We start from the raw sequence: 19786 nt of genomic DNA on the forward strand, positions 1-19786 counted from the left end.
TAAGACCAGACTTCTTCTGTTCTCGGAAACTACCAAACTCTTGCTTAGGCAAAAACTGATTTTAAAAAACTTCAGAAAACAAAAATATCCCTACTAATCTAGTGAAAAATCTATAGCCCAGCTCTAGGGCTATTTCACCTTTCCCATCCATTAGCCTTACTTCATTTCTTTGCTCATTTTTTAGTGTCTTTCTTCCATCCTGATGTTGCATTTTTTTGTCTTACTGCTTCCTCTTTGATCTGCTTTGTCCTCTTCCATAAAGGTCACAGAGAGTATTCTTGTCAGTGAAAAATCCTACTCAAAGGTTGTCATTCAGTACTTCTCCATTTTCTAGACAGTAGTTCTGACCCAAGTATTGCAGAACCCTAAAGACTGGGAAGGAGACAACCTGACTAAAAAGAAATTTACAATACATAAAGAAATGTGCAAGAGAAAAATGTGCGACCTTCCTCTTCTAACTTGAAGTTTAGACTCTACCCCAAAATAATTTTTAAGAAAATTTGGTTTTACAGTAATGGTTTTTTTTAATTAATTGTGGAAATTGAGGCAGTAGAATCATATTTACAAAATGAAAAAAAGGTATTCCAGCCTCTGTCGCTACTGGTAGCAGCGTAAACCTGTGGGAAAAGAGCAGAAGCAAGAGTTAAGAGAGCACTGAATTTTCATCTAGATGGGGAGTCTCTCTGATATAGAGATGTGAACCCATCCACCATACAGTTCTACCAATATGGAATGGAATCATACTAGCTAAGAAAAATGTTCTGATAATTTTATGTCAATTTGACATCTAGAATGTAGCATTTCTTCTCACTGTGGCTTTATGAGATAGTTGGAGGAATTGAACAAGTATAAACTGCATTACATAAACTAATGCAACATCTCTGTAGGTAGAGCCAAGTCTGACTACATGGTGTCAGAATAGGAGACTGCCCACTAGACTAGTGCTCTAAAGTGTGGAAATAAATGAGTTCCCCAGACTGAATTTGTTTAATCCATTTCATTACATTACAATTACTTTCTCATATTGATATACCTGGGAAGGCAGATGCACTGTACAAGCAATAAAGTGTTTCCTCTTGTAAAAATTATTTTTGACCTGAAGTTTTGGATTCCATGTGTTGTGCAGTGCTCCGCCTTGGACAGGTCTGTAGGGATGAAGATATGAGTATAGGCAACTTAAATTTTCCTTAAGCCTCTGTGCCACCTCTGGAGGCCCAGCCTTCAGTGCACACAGACCTCAGAGGCAGAATAAGACGATCACTTAGAAATGGGTTCTGATTTCTGTGTCTGCCTGGACCTGAACAACACAACAGACATGTAACAGACAATGATGTTAAAGTAAGGGAGAAATTCAGGATTTCACATTCTGGCCAAGGCTTCATATGTTAAGACCCATGCACTGGCAGAATGAGACAGCTATGCAAGAACAGCAACTGCACAATCTGCACACTCAGAAAAAAAGTACTTTGGTATGTTTAATTTCACTCCAGGTTAGTTGCCATCCGGAATTTAAATGCGCAATTCAGTGCCTTCTCAGACACGGTCACACAGTTTACCTACAGGTGACACAAACAAGGTTCTCTCATATTTATTGGCCATTGATTAGTTCTACTGAAATCAGTGACTTCTCCCACTTTTAGGTATCATATTAAAATACATCTGGGGCAATACAGCTTGACTAATCAACAATGAGCAATAACTATCTAAAATATGAGCAGTTCTTAGACTGAAAGAAATGTACTTTCTTATTTAATAATTGAGCATACAACAAAATATGCATAGTTTCAGTACTGATCAGATCCTTCCTTAGCATATCCTCCCATTCTGATTTATATAGTTCTTCCTATACTAGACAAACCAATATCATTCAAGTGCTGCCAAAAAAAGAGGATTTCTAGGAGAATAAAAAAAATTAATAAAGATACTAATCCCAATATTTTTTCACATTTGAAAGTGAAAAAAATGTTTTTAACAGTTCTAAAACTTGTGAATTCTTTAAAATACTACTTTGATGTGAAATGTTTGATAAAATAGCCAGCAAGAAACAGTCTCATATTAGAAGACAGGCACAGTACAAGTTGCTTTGCATGTTTAGATGCCAGCTTCTTGGCAGTAATTTCTCAATTGGTAATCAAAGTTACCATTTCCTAACCTGTTTTGAAGACCTCATGAGATAACATCAGAACCCAGTAGTTTATTAGTAGGTTAAACAGTTGAGTGGTCTCAGTCTTACAGAGGTGAAGTTAACAACCACGTGATTTATGAGCAACAGAAGATGAGGTTTGAAAAATCATGAGAACAAAAGATATGAGAGTTTCATGTTCATTGCCAGAGATAATTTCTATCTCTTTTCAGGCATTTGACCACACTGGAATGTGGTCTGACATGGACTGACACTGCTCTACTCCCCTAATATCCTATTTTTCTCCAGCTACAGGAAACATTCTAAATAAATTTTCAGGGGAATTAAAAACAAACAAAAAAAAAAAAAGAGAAAGAAAAAAAAAGAAATTGAAACAATGTGAGTTTCTGAGTTCACAGGGCTTTTAATTTACAAATGCAAGAGTGAACTTTTACCCCTTCCCTCTCAATATTCCTCATAATGAAAGCAAAGGTCTGAGGATGTCTGTGAACAGAACAGTTTCTGAATAGCACCACTGAGTTTCATGTGAATTGCTTCAGTAATGATATCCTTACTTATCTGTTGGCAGTGTACAAGACTTACACAGGCAAATGTCTGTTAAAGTGTAAGAGATTTGGTCCTTGGGAGTATTAAAAAAAAGTCAAAGAAGGTGACAACAGCACAGTTTGCTGACACCAGAATTGAACTTAAGGAATGAATGAACTTGAACTAACAGTTATATTTCACCCAGCACACTTCTTTAACTACTTCCATGTGGCTTCTTAACTAGTTGGTTACATAATTATGTGTCAAAATAGAACTATTGTGTAATTTTTTATGTTTTCAATCATTGTCAAACATAGTAGTTGGGTTTAAGGAAACAATTAAAAATCCAATAAAGACAGTTTCCTTATTAAGCTAGTTATCATTACAACTATGTAAACAGTAAAGAATTCCCAATAAATCATTTACTTTTAGTTACAGTTACATATTTAACCTATATCTCTAGAAATATTAGGCAGATTCTGTACCATGATCAATGTGATACATAAAATATAGACCCTTGGACCAGACTCTGCTGATCCTGGTCTTTGAAGTATTCAAGGCAATTTACATTAATTAGGATGTGGTTTCCAATGGGGATGCTAAGATAACATAAAATTTATTATGAGAATCAAAGCTAGAAGCAGGACCTAAGACTTTCTGCTGGCACTTGCTGGTGGATTCCATCCATATTTGCTAATTTTAAAAAAATATATGTGTCATTGTTCTTCAGAGTTAGAATATTCTCCCCCTAGGGTAAGACAAACTACTAACATTTCACATGACAGACTGACAAGGAAAATTACATTATCTTAAATAAATTTTACTATCTTTTGCCAAGTTTCCATTGGAAGGAAGACACATATTTTGAATTATCGAATAAACTAAGGACATTAATCACTGCCTTTCAAGGAAAAGAAATCATATGAATGAGCTCAACCAACCATTGTTTAAAAGCCTTGCTGCTATGCTTGTTCTCCACAAATTCATGGCATTTTCACAAACAAGCCATCCCATCTCTTAACAACAGAAATGAGCTTCTCTGATCTGGGCAAAGGGCTATATGTAAGACTCTCCTTGTGTGGTCTGTAAAATAAAGTATATACAAAAGAAAACCAAAGATGCATGAGAATTCTACACTGATTATGCCAGTCATTTCCACCACCCTCACCCACACTATGGCTCGTTACACTTCTACTATAGCAGAAATCATCCTGTATAGGATGTGGCAAGTTACCATTTTATATTGAATATTTTGATACAAATAAAGAGCTGAAGGCATTATATTCTTATTAGGGACCAGGCTTTAACTGAGTGGAATGTACCACATTGAGGAGACATTTCTGTCAAAGGAATACATTGAAACTGAATTCTTGATTCTCCACACATTTATAACATCAGTCTCATCTGTGTTTGGTCATCTCTCTCACTTCTGAGCTTTCCTATCTGACTGCACAAGCCTTGCAGACAGTTTGCAGCTGATCCAGCAATAATGGATAGTGCCTCCAGCTCATCAGTTATTACTGTTAAAAAGATCTTTTAATAGTGATACCACTAAATCCTTTAGTGGAATTGTGTGGGAATACACTGTGAAACAGACCCCAGAGAAAGACAGCGCTGAAAGGCACCTTGAATTCTACAAGCCTCATGCATGAGAGACTTGTTGTTTAAAGTTAATGCATTTTTCTCTGTAGGGTTTTCAGTTCAGAAAAGTTTTGTACCCCCGCAGTTTCCACACCCCATGTTCATCACTCTCCCATGTGTTCCCCCTGCAGTTTCTCCCTAATGAATCTCCCTGGCCGGGTCAGCCCCACCTGGGCACAGTCCCCGCCTGCGCTGCCAACGCAGCTGCTGCTGCCAGTGTCGCTGTCGCACAGCAAGGTCCGGGGCCCGCTGGCGGGTCTGAACTGGGGTGGCCTCTCCCGAGGGTGTCTGTTCCCATGCCTCTGCCAGCCCAGCCACAGGAAATGTGCCTACCCCTTCCATCCGTCCTGTCCCAGTCCCTGAGTCCCTATGGGTCAATTCTCCTGTCACTGGATGAGTGTTTCCCCATTGGCTATTGGAGTTGTCAGTCAACCATTTTGCCCCTCCCTTCAACCAAAGCCCTCCCCTCACATTTCCTTCCTATTTCCAGGACTCTGTTCTTACAGGGCATTTAATGGTTGCCAACACCCCTTTCACCCAATCCCTTTTAAGTTTCCACCCACTTCCAAGCACCTCCCCTAACCGACCCTTTATAGGTCGGCTCAACTGCTTTCTAGTTCACCCCTGCACTGAGTGTGGAATGTTCGCTGGGGACCTGTTGCCCTTTGTTGGTTATTGTAAGAATTGTGTCTTGAGTTTGTCTGCAGTTGTAGTAAACCTTAGGAGCTGGATACTGAAGGCAAGAAGTTACTCCAGTCTAGCAGCACAAAGAACTTACAAAACTGATTACCCTCATTATACAAGGACCTCCCACAGGAGAAGCAACTGAATTTAAACAGAAATCAGAAACAGTCAGGTACTAAACAGACTGTTGAGAGCTGTATTTACTGCTCTACCACAGACCCCCTATCCCATTTAACACTACAGTAATGATAAGCAAATTCATGAGGGTTTTAGTCACAGAGTGGCATGAGAGAATTGAACCGCTTTGCATTGAAGTTACTGGCCATTGGCTTCTCTGACTGGGTAAGTTACTGACAATCATATAGCTAAGGTAGTCACCTAAGGGGAAAAAAGTTTTCTGAGTCATAGTTTCTAAAACAGACCAGATGAACCCCATACTGAAAGGAAGTGTGAAGATAAGAAGTCATGTGTGACCAATTTAAATGAATGTGGGTGACCTATGTCCTTCCATCACCTCTACCTGAGTTCTCCATGAACACAAGAGGATGGCATTTCTCTAGCTCAAAATATTATGAGGATAAAATGTGAAGAACAGTAAAGCCCTCTGAAACTGTGATACTTATCATAGTGACACCTGATGAAGGCCTGCAGGACTGTTTCAAATGGACAGAATCCCCAACTTTGTGAAGCTGCTACAATGGCTCTTTGGAGAAACTGTAACCATAGCAAATACCTGCTGTCCTGGGACTGAGTAACATATGTTCCTCCTAAAGCTTGTGAGCTGAATTTCAATGCTATCACTAAACTATTTCACCAGAGCCTAATTTTTAGACTTTGTACCTGCTCAAGTTATTAAAATGTACACAATCTTTGTCAATATTTAGGACCATGGGTTTATGACTCAGTGAATTTTTAATACTGTATCCTTTCAGTGCCTGTAGTGACTTTGAAGGAAGATCTTCAGATGTAGTCTTTGCCGGCATCCCAAACTATCCACAACACTGGCTGAAATTTGATTAATAGTCTAAGTCCAAAAGGTTTTTAAGTGGAGTTTTCTGAGTTTATTTAATTGTTTCAAGATCACATTCAGGTCTAGTGTTTTTCAAGCAATTACATATTTTGCTTACCCATATGTTTTCATTAATCTACAACAATTTTCTGAGGGGAGGGCACTTACAACCAAAATCTATTTTTTCCAAGTAAATTAACAGCTCTGCCAGAAGTATCTCAAAAGTGGGCTGAGTGCTATAAAAATCTTTCAGTTGCCGTTGCTTTATGAATATGATAATCAATGTTAATTACTAAAGTAAGCAACAGATGCTGTTGTATCTTCATTTTTTGCTGGGGTCTTCAGCATTTGCAGGAGCATTAAACAATGACATTCAGTTACAATTTACCTGATCAATTCTTTGGATGTAAAACTTATGTGGTTAAGGGTATCTGAGGTTGACTTAGAACCATCTAACAATTATCCATCACAGTATTATTTCTGAGTGTATTTTGATACATCCACAATTTCTTCCAACTTTCAATTGCTTATAGTAAGTTATTAACAGTCTTCATAAGCAAAAATGTGTCTATGCAGCAATGAGCTGGTCTTCTTGTTCATGAATAGCACCACAAGCAAGGAGGCTTAATAGCAAGGAACAACTCCTGTGTGTATTGTAGCCCTACAGCACCATGTACCAATACAGAGCTGCAAGGAAACTCCACTTTTCTAGCAGTCAGCAGGGTACAAGGGAAACACTTTGCATTTCACTGCTTCACAGCCAAAATCACTCCTTAAAATCCAGGTGGCTCTAAATAACATGGGGGTTTGTTTTGAATGTCATTTGTAAGAGGGTTCCGTATCCTTGCATGATGAGCTGCAAAAGCAGTCCTATCTAGTTTACATTATCTAGAAGGTCATCAGCCTAGAATATACTGGAAGACATCTGACAGTAGCACATTCAATCCAAGCCTAATAAGCCTTAGGAAGAATTGGAAATGCACATCCTGAACCTTAGCACAGCCTTAGAAACTATAGGAAAGAAGAGCATCATGAAAACCCAGGAATTTCACAGAAGCAACTTGTATTATTATAGAATCATAGAATCAGTTAGGTTGGAAGAGACCTCCGAGATCATCAAGTCAAACCTTAATCCAACCCCACTTTGATTGCTAGATCATGGCACTCAGTGCCACATCCAGTCTCACCTTAAAAACCTCCAGGGTCAGAGAATCCACCACCTCCCTGGGCAGGACATTCCAATGCATGGCCACTCTCTCTCTAAAGAACTTCTTCCTGATATCCAACCTAAATCTCCCCTGGCAGAGCTTAAGCCCATGCACTCTTGTCCTACTGTTGGTTGCCTGAGAGAAGAGACCCATCCCCACCTGGTTACAACATCCTTTCAGGTAGTTGTAGAGAGTGATAAGGTCTCCCCTGAGCCTCCTCTTCTCCAGGCTGAACAATCCCAGCTTCCTCAGCCTTTCCTCATAGGACTTGTTCTCAAGTCCTTGCACCAGCCTCATATCTTAATAAATCAACCTTTACAATCCCCCTAATCACAACTGTGCACATGAACACGTGGGTGTAGGCAGAGGGAGGATGTGAAGGTGACTGTATTTACCTTTTTTCACATAAATGTATGAGGTATGCACTTGCAAAGCCACACTGTTTAGATAGATAAACAAATGAAATAGGTAAAACCAGTAACTGAAATACTTGCCATAGAGTTATGAGGAATTGAAAAGCATGGGAAACTTCCATATTTTCATCTGATTTCCAGGAACTCTTGTCCTGTCATCAGTTCACTGATTTTGGGTAACCATAGCAAGGAACAAATCTATCGCAATTTAAAATGCTGCTTTAGTTTTCAGAAGGGCTTAGCACACACCACTCAGAGACTTGAACTACAATGTTTAACAAGCTACTGAAAAATAATCAGATTTATTTACTTATTTAGCAGGATCATTTAATTTCTACAGTTCTTCAAAGTACAGCTGCGTTGTTGTCCTATCTAAACATAGTAACAACCTATCAATTAAAACCAAAGGCCTTACAATCCTCAGCTAAGTTCCAATAGCTCCAGCAACAGTTATGCTGCTTTCTATAGCTGCAAGCCTGTCCCACACTCTCCTAATATTTAAACTGCAGAGACAGATGTTTGCCCTCTGACTTTTACACCTCTCATCAACACAGTGCTCTGGGAATTTTCTTCTCCCCTTCAACATTCTCTACACATGAAAAGCTTTGGCCAAAACTATTATTGCCAATAAGGAAATATGATGAGAAGCATCTGGCTTCAAGACCATCTCCAATCACTCCTATGTGGAGACAGAAGTAGTGAATGAGAAACAGCCTCTGAATCCAATCACACACTGCAAAGCTGAATGTAGCATGATTGCACATCTAGAGAAAATCCTGCTGTTCCTCTGACTGCAGAGCCACCCTCAAAGTCAGTCAGAGGTTGCCAAATGAGCACAACTACACAAAAAGGGCATAGCAGACATGCAGACATGTCATCATTTCACCTGAGAATCCATAGCCACACACTGGATGATTTTCTCACAGTTTATTTCCCAGACACTCCAAATCCCATCTTTCATTCCGCCTCCTGTAGCAAGGACTTTGGACTGCCAAGAACGTCAGTTCATAGGCTAAAAAAATAAAAAGAAAACAGATGCCAGAACAGACTAGGAGGTTAGCTGGAAGAACAGAACAGTTTTATCTTAAAAGCCTAGTTGGAAAAATTAACCACATAAAGTATCCAGAATGTACACACAGTGCAGTATAGGATCCCAAAACTTCAGATGATGCTTCCCTCACTACTGCTTCACAGTAGCCTACACTGTCCCTCCCACCCTTGTAATACTCCAGCTTCTCTCCCTACCTTTCAAAGGCCACAGACTCACACCTCACTACCTGAAGAACCCAGCAGGATAAAGTCTTAATGCCTCAGCCAAGCCATCACAGAAATCTAAGCACAGTGACTTATAGTACTAACAAGAGACCTGTTTTATCTGGGATATTTTCCAGGATATGCCGAAAGCCCAAAATCTACTTGAGAAAAAAAGCTTCTCAGAACTGAATTCCACCTCTTACAATAAAATTTTCTGACCCCTTCACCACAGCACTTTAGGCCAGCCTCAGACTCTTTGGGGAGGATAAATGGCTCATAAATGCTGGACTGCCCTGGCCCTTATTGCTATTACCTGACCTATCTCCCACACAGGCTGGGACTCGATAAATATAAAGAATCCTACATTGTTTCATTTGGAGTTTTGTTCTTCAGATTGTTTGCCACCAACAATGACATGAAAATATGGGCAGGAGGGCAAAAGAAACCTCATGTATTAAATTTATTGTAACTGAAAGAATTTTCCAAAGGTCCCAAAATTGATATATTTTGTTTACAAACTTCTGAATATTGCACCACCAAGCTTTTCTGTGCAAGACAGATAGATAAAGAAAAACATGATAAAAGTTATTTCTGTTTGGCATTGTATTTACAAAGGCCTACTAATCCAGTAAAATTTCTTAATCAAAACCCTTGCAAACTTATCTATAAGGAGAACTGGTCTGAAAATTAATTACATCACAGATAGAAGAAACTAATAGATGTGAGTGAGATAATTTGAAAAATTTTGTAACTCTCCAACAATTTGCTTTCATGAAAACTAGTAAAGAAAAACAGACATTCCTTCTTCATATACCTTAACTGCAAAGGAATGAGTTATGGTTTTCCATGAATGTGACTACAGCTTCACACCCATGTCACTAGGCCAGACATTCAGTATACCACCACTAGACCCACATGCCAGCAACTGGTTGGTTAGTGACCATTTCAGGCTGCAAATGCTTTGTTTGTTTTGGCAGAAAGTCCCAACACAGGGTTGAGCAACCTGAACGTCACAGTGATGACTAGATCCTAGTCATGAACCACTGTAGGCAAGAAAAGATAGTGTGGATTTATCATCATATCTTATGTTTCTTCAGTGGTTTCAGCAGCAAACCACATCAGAGTGAAATGAGTCTCCAGAACAACAGTATTTCAGTAAAAGGAAACAGCAGCCAACTATGAGAAGCACACCCTGACTGTAGAGGTGGCTGACGACCAAAAGGACCCAAGTAGCTGCTCCTTTCAAGCCAGGCAGAATACCTGTTCTCCTTCACAGTTTTATTTCCAGGAGGACACATCACTCTATGCCACTAATCTGCACCCTGTTCAACTGTCAAGCCATTAAACTATATTCCTGTCCTTCATGGAAATATTTTTGCAAGATGCTTTTTGCCGAGGCCAGATGTGATTCCACACTCAACAAAAAGGCAGTGTAAAATTGCCTTGCATTGGGAGAGGGCTTACTAGCAAGCAATAATGTGTTCTTTGGTTCTGTTCCTTCCCTTGTCTCCTTTCTCCTTATCACTCTTAGGCTTACAAAAAATCTGCACAGCTTGACACTGTTGCACTACTTGCCCACTGAGAAATGGATGCATAGTTCTAAAACCAGTACCATCAGTATACTAAAGGAAGGAGGGAATATCTTGCCTGAAAGCACAGCTATGGTTACAGCTTAGCTCCCAGATGTGTGGCATCCAGACTGGGCCAAAATACCACATCAAGAGAAACAGAAGTGAATTGCCAGTGGTGACCACAATAAGCTTCCCAGTAAATATATAATATGACCAGAAGGAACTGAGCTCTTGAGAATCTTGTCTGAAAGACCATTTTTTCCACTTGGCATAAAAAGACAGAGAAGATGGCATCTGTTTTGCTAAATACAAAGAGAAGACAATAAAATGTTGTGATACATTAGTTTATGGTACTGAAATTTATTTACAGTTTCGTGATGATGATATGTTGTTGGACTATTTTTAGTCATAAAAATTACTATTTAATCACAAAGTCAATTGGTATTTCAGGATTAAAATTGAAACTTTCACAGTGAAATTTGCTGTGAGAATGCTGCTCTTATTTTGGCTGCAATGAATATTAACTCCAAGGTTTTTTTGTATTTATGTAGTGATTTTAGCTCTACCCTAAAGTTATAGTGAGCTGGTTAGTTTCAAACATAGAAAAAAAAAATGGTATCCCAGCCTAATCTGATAAGCGCAACTGTATTTCACACCAAATTTTATCATCTATTTCTGGTCCGAGAGGTGTGCAAATTTCTGTTGTTTTCAGTCCTCTGGCAAAGGTGAAATGCAAACCAAAACTAATTTTTACTGTAATAAGGTTATGTCACTTAGCATTGGGAGGATGTTACAGCTGCAGCCTTGTAACTTAACACACCCAAGTGTACTTGCAACAGCATTTTATTATCTGGCTGTTCAGATGGTATTCTTGTACCTCACTCGACCATGCAGACCTAATAAAATCAAAAGCCAGAACATCTTGTGAAATCAAAACAAAACTACCACTAGTGTTCCTATCCAGAGCTACTAGTTTCATTTTGAGTTTAACAGTAAAATCAGCCCACACTTGATGTAATTTTCCATTTAATTAAAACAGAAGACCATCATATGATTTTAAATTCACAAAGCATCCACCATAAATGTCTACTCTTAGCCTCTTCAAGTGTGAGTCAAAGATCTGAAACAGAAAGTGGGATGAAAAAAACCTCAAGAGAGTACATTTTATCTTTCTTATTTGAGATACATATAATATCTATATACAGGTATACATGTATGTATATATACATATAGGTGAGTATATAGATAGATACAGATACAGATGTAGTTTGGCATATATATATATATACACACACATATATATATACACATATATATACTTAAAGATGGAACATTCATCCACTACTCTAAAACACACTCTTGACAAAGGAGAGGTCAACCACTTCATTCCCCCTTGTGTTACGGATAGCAGTGAACTGGCCTTTCCTTGCAGCTACCCAGCTAGACAGCTATGCAACTCTTAACAGTTCTGTTTCATTGTGCATCTGAAGAGGCAGGTTCAGTCTTGATACAAGTGGAGGGGCTAATTAAAGCACATGCTGTCTTCCCAGCATTAGGAAGGGTATGATTTTTGAAGTTCAAGCCGACTGGAGACACAATTTCAGGCTTTGCACTAACCCAGAATTACAGTCTTCAAATCCTAGTGAAATTCTGCAAGTGGTGAGAGTTATCTGGAAGGAGAGTAAGAAACAGGGACTAAAGAGGCAAGTTAATTCCCCTTTGACTGGTTTTTCTCTCTTACAGTATAATCTGTATATGACTTTTGAGACAGGTAATAAATAGAGGGACAGGAAAATCATATTTGAGCAAAGCCAAGAAAAACAGCTAAAATTCATGGGACAGTTGTCTTAGTAAAAGCAGCAAGACTCTTTCTAGCAGTATACTTGTGCTGGTTTAAAGGTGAACCAGCAGGGGAAATGAACTCACCACGAGAGAGATTATAAGTCAGACCTAAAATTTAATAATAATATTACAATAACAACACTGACACACAAGGGAAATTGCTTTCAACTCACAAAACCCCAGCAGTATAACCCAGTGTCCTGGGGCACAAACCCAAGGGGGTTTGTTTGCCCTTGTGCTGAGACCCCTGTGGTTCCCCCAAGTCCAGAGCAAAAGGAAAAGAAAAACCTGTTGGTGCAGGCGAGGGCTGTGGTCTGGGCGAGAGCGGGGATCTCCTTCTGTCAAGGTCCTGCTGCTGCTCTGGATCCGACGAGAGGTTCCCGAGGTCTTCTTACCCACCACTTATGTACCCTCAGGGAGCACTCAGTCCCTCCCCCTGGGCGGGGACTCACACAATGGGTGATTAACTCTGGGAGCCAGGGGGTGTTGAGCTGTTGATGGCCCATTAGCAGCTCCGCCCCCCTCAGGCTGGGTGTGAAGGTGATAATGACTCCCTGGGCAGCTGCTGCTAATGGCCCATTGACCTTGGGGAATGAATAGAGGGGGTAGAATACACAGCTTTGATCACCCCCACACAGGGTTAGCTGGTCCCTCCTGCTGAACTAGGACAATACTATACTACTCACCTGCTCAGAATATAATAATTTCTTCTCAGAATTCCAGTTGCAGAGACGTGTCCAATATGGACATATGGACAAACTGAAGTTCATTTATTTCACAAGTAAGAAAAGGAGTATTTCCAAATTTTGACACCCATATCCATGATGCTGAAGTCAAACAGGATTGTAAGGGATGCACATCTGTGAGTTTAAAGCTCTTTATTTACATATCACTATTTGGAAGTTCATACATGGAAGTACAGGCCTTCAGTATCTTCAGACTGCTGACTCATGACTGTAATAGTGGGTTCAGTTATTATCTAGCAACTAAGATGAAATCACAAGAAAAATTGTTATTAGCAGAATTCTTCATATGTGCTCTTACAGTTCAAAACCCTCTCATACACTAATTAACTTTTTTTGCTTTCTTGTGTGTATTTCCCCCAAAAAAGTCTTCCCCCTCAACATCTAACCACAGGAAAAGGCTTTTAAAACACACGCACTTTGATCACACCACACTAAGCTCATGACACCACATTGATGAGAAACAAAAGCAAACACAAGTATGAGCAAGAAGAAGAGTCATCCTTTGCGGTATTATCTATAAAATGCTGCAAAGGCTCCTAAATGTAATTTGGGAAAAAAAAAAAAAAAGAAAAAGATCATTAGTACTATAAATCATTTAATACTAGATTTTTATGTGTAAGAAGTTATAGTGCAGAGGAGAATGCTGGAAATTCACACTTTTACAACTTTCTTTCTGTTTTAACTTGCTTTTTAGAATTAACCTCCAGAAAGCAGTAAATGAAATGACTATTAAAAGTTTCAGGGGCAGAAGGTGTTACTTATCTCTACAACTAACCTCTTTTTAAAAACATTCTGAAAACACTGAAAAAGTTATTGTACTCTGCTAATTAAATAGACACATAAACATCCTATAGAAAAGTCCAATGACAAATTGTGGAGAATTTATTTCATGTAACCTTTTCTTACTCTGTCCTGAACATTCTCCCCTAAACCAAAATTTGGGGTTGACAGACAACAAAGGTTTTCCATCTCAGCTGTGGTATTCTCTCCTTCTGAAGATGAACAAGAAGCAGATTATAGTGATTTTCTTCTGTATCTGTAATTCGGTGGAGTTAGAAAATGAAACAGATTTGCAGGAAGGGACCTCAGCTCTGCCCAATACAATATGTAGCATTGCATTCTAACCCTAAAAAGGCGTAACATTCTTAAAATGAGATTTGCTTTCAGAAAAAGCTGCACCTCTAATACATACACTTTTCACTGTTTTTGAAAATTTTACAAAGCCTTCCTGAACCCAACAAGGTAAGATAATTCAGGAAAATTAAGGCACTTAATTGTAATATTTGATGAATGGCAACAGTTCTGAAAAAGCTTTTCTTCATTAACGCTAGTAGTTGGCACTATGCAGTGAGATAATAACAGATGAAATCATCACCGTAACTCATTTTAGGTTTTTCTTCTCTCCTTTGTCAGTAATTAATCTAATCCAAATCTATACTTATTTTCACCTACTCCGTGGCACATGACTGTGCATAACAGGCTTTTTTTTTTTTTAATTTAGTGGAAATCAAGTTTCCTTACACTATTTTCTGTTATTTTGGCTTAGTGCTAATGGTTACCACTAACTTTTGATCAGATTTTGGCTCTCACATGCCTGTGCCATATCTCAAAATGAGACTCAGGAAGTAGTCAGGACTGTCACATCTAATCACTTGATTAACAAGCAGGTGAGTGAAATCAAACCTGGCATTTCTGATGTCCATATTCATTTGCTATCAAGGGAAAAAACCACTGTGACTAATCCCTATACTATTGCTACTGACTGCTCTGTAATAAAGCTTATTTGCACGGAGAAACACAATAAACTATAAATCTACCACATAGCCCCCAATATCTTCTAAAAGATGTGAAATTCAGATTCATAACAAACTGTTTTATACTGGTTTTACATGAGAGTGAACCAGGTCCTGACTGACAAGAACCCATAATACAGAAATAACCAGGTCACCAGAACGAATCATCTGTTCGAGATAGAACACAACAAAATATTGGTCTGATATTTAATGAACTGTCTCACACTCAAATAAGTATGGGAATCATTGCATTATTTCACAGGTCTCTTCTGATCCCCCCTGGTTTCAAATAAATTGATAATTCATACTCCCTTATGCTCATTCATTTCTAGGATATTTTATGGAGCAAATTAATCAACCCTCCCACGGATGACACCAGAGGCAGTGATAGGGATAGTTTACTCCGTTACCTTCTCCTACAGGTAAGAGCAATAAGACTCCACAATCTCTGCATGTCTTGTGGTTCCATGTACCCAATAGTCCTTATGATACCTATCCGCTCCCATTCTGCAGCACAACCCAATACTATTTGTAGGATTCTGAAACAGGAAAACTGAAAGCAAACTAGTGCTGTAGGGCCACCAGTGCATCAGATGGGGCCCAGTGAAGAGCTAGGTAAAACACTAGGGGTTAACTACACTGAAAGTGCTGGAATGCTATTTGTTCAGAGGTTGTGAGAACTCTAAAAAAAGCCCTGAGCACTTTGCATTGCTCTGTAACACTTGTTGGAAGAGTGTGCTGGTTTAAAGGTAAACCAGCAGGAGAAAAGAACCCAACATGAAAGAGATTATAAGTCAGAGTTACAATTTAATAAAAATATTACTAATAAAAATATTACTAATTACTAATATTATTAATAATTTCAATGGCACAAAGAGAAATTGATTTTAAACCACAAAACCCAGAAGTATAACCCAGCACCCTGGGGCACAAACTTAATGTGTTTGTTAGCCCCTGTGCTGAGCCCCACGTGCTTCCCCCAAGTCCAACGTTAAAGGAAGTGAGAAACATGTTGGTGCAGATGATTGTCACAGTCTGGTGAAGAGTGTTGGTCTTCTCCTGTCGAGGCTCTGGTCCTCCTCTCGATCCACCAAGTGGTCCCCGAACCCCCAAGATTATATCTCCTCAGGTCCAGGTGGGAACACCCAGTACCTGCCCCATGGTGGGGAGTGCCCAATGGGTGATCTGACTCTGTGAGTTTGGAATCACTGATGGCTCATTAGCAGACATGACACCTCAGGCTGTGTGTGAAGGTGCTAATGACTTCCTGGAGGGGAGTTATCACAGCTCTTATCTCACAGGTGTCTTTCACACCCACCTCACACCCTGAGGGGTTGGGTGCCCTGGGCAGCTGCTGCAAATGGTCCACTGTTAACAGTTCATGAGAAATGACAGAAGGTTTTAGAGTATACAGCTTTGGTCAACCCACACAGTGATAAACTGGTCCCAGCTTGCTGAACTAGGACAACAGGTAGATGGAGACTGCACGATCTTACTGTTCAGTGTGCATGAAAATATTTGCCATATTGGATCATAACTTTCAAGATGCAATTGGCATTTTCACAGACTTTCACATCACCACTTTCTTCAATACCATATCCAACCTCTCGGATCACTGGAAGCTGAGAACTGCTTTTCTGCCAATGCATTGAAGTGAAAACATGGCTGAATGAAGAAGTCAGTTGAAAAACATATTAAATTCTCATGGATAACACCAGTCTCACCAAAGGGCTCAATATTCATTATATAAAAGTTTCTAGAGAGTTTATCTCTGTGATGGGAGAACAATAACAAATACAGAATACCAGTGTCAAAATCACATGCTCAAACTTGAGAGACTTGAAACACTGTTCCTTCTCTAAAACACCAAGTCACTGCTAATGAGCACACAAACCTTAGCAGAGCTTTTTGAACAAGGCCACCTTAGCAGAGAAAGAGGTTCCAGGACTGTGTATCTAGACTTGCTACCACAGGTCACCTCCCAAATCTTACTGCCCTCTTGTCTTCTTCTGAATCGGCGCTTGGGCTAGTGCTGCCAGGACACATGCTTTCTGCATGTAGCCAACAAGGCTAGGAGGGCAGATCGGTTTTGTGGTGCAACACTGCAGAGCCATTGATTACAGCGTGAGATCTACTGGATGTCAAAGTCCTCCTTCAAAGCAGCATCCCAGACACTGCTCTCCATGATGCCTCAGTACTATAGCATGAAATTGAAAATAGATACAAAGTATCTCCAAGGAATGAGATCTTCCACCTTACATTAACATTTCCTTGGGTATCAAAGAACCAGATGATGCAGCAAAAATAAAAATGGGAGATCTGAATAGTTATTGGAACTTTTTTCTTGTTTGCTTGTTTGTTTGTTTTGAAATAATTAGCTAAGTCTTTAACCAAGATTCACACAAAGGCTAAGATCAGTTCACATAGGACATGAACATATTCACCAATTTTTGCTAATAAGCATTTCTTCACAACATTCACAGAGATGAATACTCTACTACCCATTTTCTGCTTGTTCTATAATTCTGTATTTGTACTAGTGTAGAAATGGAGCTGCTGTTTTTACCAGCCACTCAAGATTAGTAAATTCTTCCTCCAGTGTCTGTGAAATCCACCCTTACAAGCACAGTCTGTGTTACTCTTCTTCAAAATCCTGCTGCAAACATGTCAAGAAATGTCTTAGAAAAGTATAACTGGAAAAAGAAAATGTGTTTCTTCTTTATATATTCCAGCTGTTCTATAGTGGGCCTTTATCTCTGAGAGGCATTTTCTGTAACACTCATACAGACAACTTGGCAGAAAGCTAATCACATAGCTTAGATCTGTGTCCTTCTAAAATAAGCGCAGACATATCTGTGGAAAACTCATTGTGTATACAAGGAAGTAATGTTTTGGCCCACAGAAAGACCACACACATTCACTGGTATATGAGATTTTATTCTCAATGGATCCCATCCCTTAATTCTACTAGGCAACACAAAGTAAATAGTCATTAGTTATTATATCTAAGAAGATTAATAGAGTTTTGGATGCATTTAACCAGGACTGACTTTGAAATGGTTTTAGGAAGAATTTAGGTTTTGGTCATTCCACAGTGTATCACCAAGACCCCCCCAAGACAACTTAGGAAATGGTTGTAGTCCTTGATATAGAACTCTGCATATCTTACCTCTATCTCAACTCCTACTTGTAAATTACAGTGTGGTTCTAGGTTTACATAGAATCACAGACTGTCCAGAGTTGAAAGGAACATGCAAGGATCATGGAGTCCAATGCTGGCCTTGCACAGGACCATCCCCAAGAATCACACCATGTGCCTGAGAGCATTGTCCAAATGCTTCTAGAACTCTTTCAGGCTTGGTACTGTGACTACTTCCCTGGGGAGCCTGTTCAGTGCCCAACAACCCTCTGGGTGAAGAATCTTTTCCTAGTACCCAGACTCAACCTCATAGCTTCAAGACATTCCCTTGGGTCCTGTCAGTTTTCACCAGAGAGAGTGCCTGCCCCTCCACTTTCCCCTCTGAGGAAGTTGTAGACTGCTGCAAGGTCTGCAGTCAATCTCCTCTTATCCATGCTGAACAAAACAAGTGGCCTCAGGTGCTCGTCATGCAGCTTCCACTCCAGGCCTTCTTTGTGATGTAAGGGATGAAACACTGGACAGATAGTCCTGTACTGGGACCGGTGCTGTTTAATATCACCATCAACAGCACAGTGTTGTTCAGTGCACCCTCACCAAATTTGCAGATGACACCAAGTTGAGTAGTGCAGTTGAAGAATGAGATGTCATCCAGGAGGACCAGGACTAGCTCAAGACATGGGTTCCTGTGAACCTTATGTGGTACAAGGTGAAGTGCAAAGTTCTGCACACAGGTCAAAACAAACCCCAGTATCAACACAAGCTGTGGGATAAACAGATTCAGAGCAGCCCTGCCCAGAAGGACTTGGAGGTAACAATTGCTGAAAAGCTGATGTGAGCTGGAAATGGGTATTCATAGCCCATAAAATCAGCTCTACCCTGGGCTGTATAAAAATCATGTGGCCAGCAAATCATGTGATTCTGCCTGTATTCCACTCCAGCAAGACCCCACCTGGAGTGCTGTGCCCAGGTCTGCTACCCTCAGCACATGAAAGGCATGGGCATATTGGAGGGGTCCAGAACAGGGCCACTAAAATGGTCAGAGGGGAACACTGCTCTCTGAGGAGAGGCTGAGAGGGTTGTGGTTGTTCAGCCTGTAGAAGTGCAAGCTCTTGGGAGACCTTATTGTGGCCTTTCAGTACTTAGAGGGGGCTGGAGTGATGGGACAAGGAGTAATGGTTTTAAACTAAAAGAGGACAGATTGATATGAGACATAAGCAAGATGCATTACAATAGATTGCCCAGAGAGGTGGTAGATACCCCACCCCTGGAAACATTCAAGGCCCAGTTGGACAGGACTCTGAGAAACTTGGTCTAGTTGAAGATGTCCCTGCTCATTGCAGAGGGTTTGGACTAGATGACTTTTAAAAGTCCCTTCCAACCCAAGCCATTCTATAATTCCATGGCTGAGAGTGAAGTAATGACATAGATTCATCTTCTAAAAGACATTACATTTTAAGGAAAGATGTTTTACATACATTACTTCATAGAAAGCGCTTGTCATCTCACTCTCAAAACAATTGCATTGAATTTCTCTGTTGGCTAGAGTCACTTAAGCTTATTGAACCAATTCAATTGTGTATTTTAACAGTTCTAAAGTTCACAGACTCTCCAATCAGTCCATGGAGGGGACCAGGTAAAAAGCAAGCACTCCTATTGAAAGAAAGATTTTCCAGACTATTTTGTTTAGTAAGACAAGGAAGTGATTGCTCCAAGGATCAGGTTTCCCCAAATGATACAAATGCATGGTCTTTTTCCAACATCCAATGACATTCAAGAGTACAATTATTACAAAGTATCAGTCAACAAGCCTGTTAGCCC

At 39.8% G+C, this 19786-nt stretch overlaps 1 protein-coding gene across 1 annotated transcript; it reads right to left on the minus strand.

The window, feature by feature from the left end:
- Window positions 1-1257: 1257 nt before the first annotated feature.
- On the minus strand, window positions 1258-10175 carry CDC20B (cell division cycle 20B). The gene is given in 7 exon segments (XM_071581529.1): window positions 1258-1297; window positions 3610-3751; window positions 7705-7770; window positions 7773-7821; window positions 8510-8635; window positions 9692-9920; window positions 10138-10175. Coding segments are annotated over 7 exon segments (690 nt in total).
- Between the last annotated feature and the right edge of the window lie 9611 nt (window positions 10176-19786).

Source organism: Pithys albifrons, chromosome Z (genome assembly GCF_047495875.1).
Source record: "Pithys albifrons albifrons isolate INPA30051 chromosome Z, PitAlb_v1, whole genome shotgun sequence".
Classification (NCBI taxonomy): domain Eukaryota; kingdom Metazoa; phylum Chordata; class Aves; order Passeriformes; family Thamnophilidae; genus Pithys; species Pithys albifrons.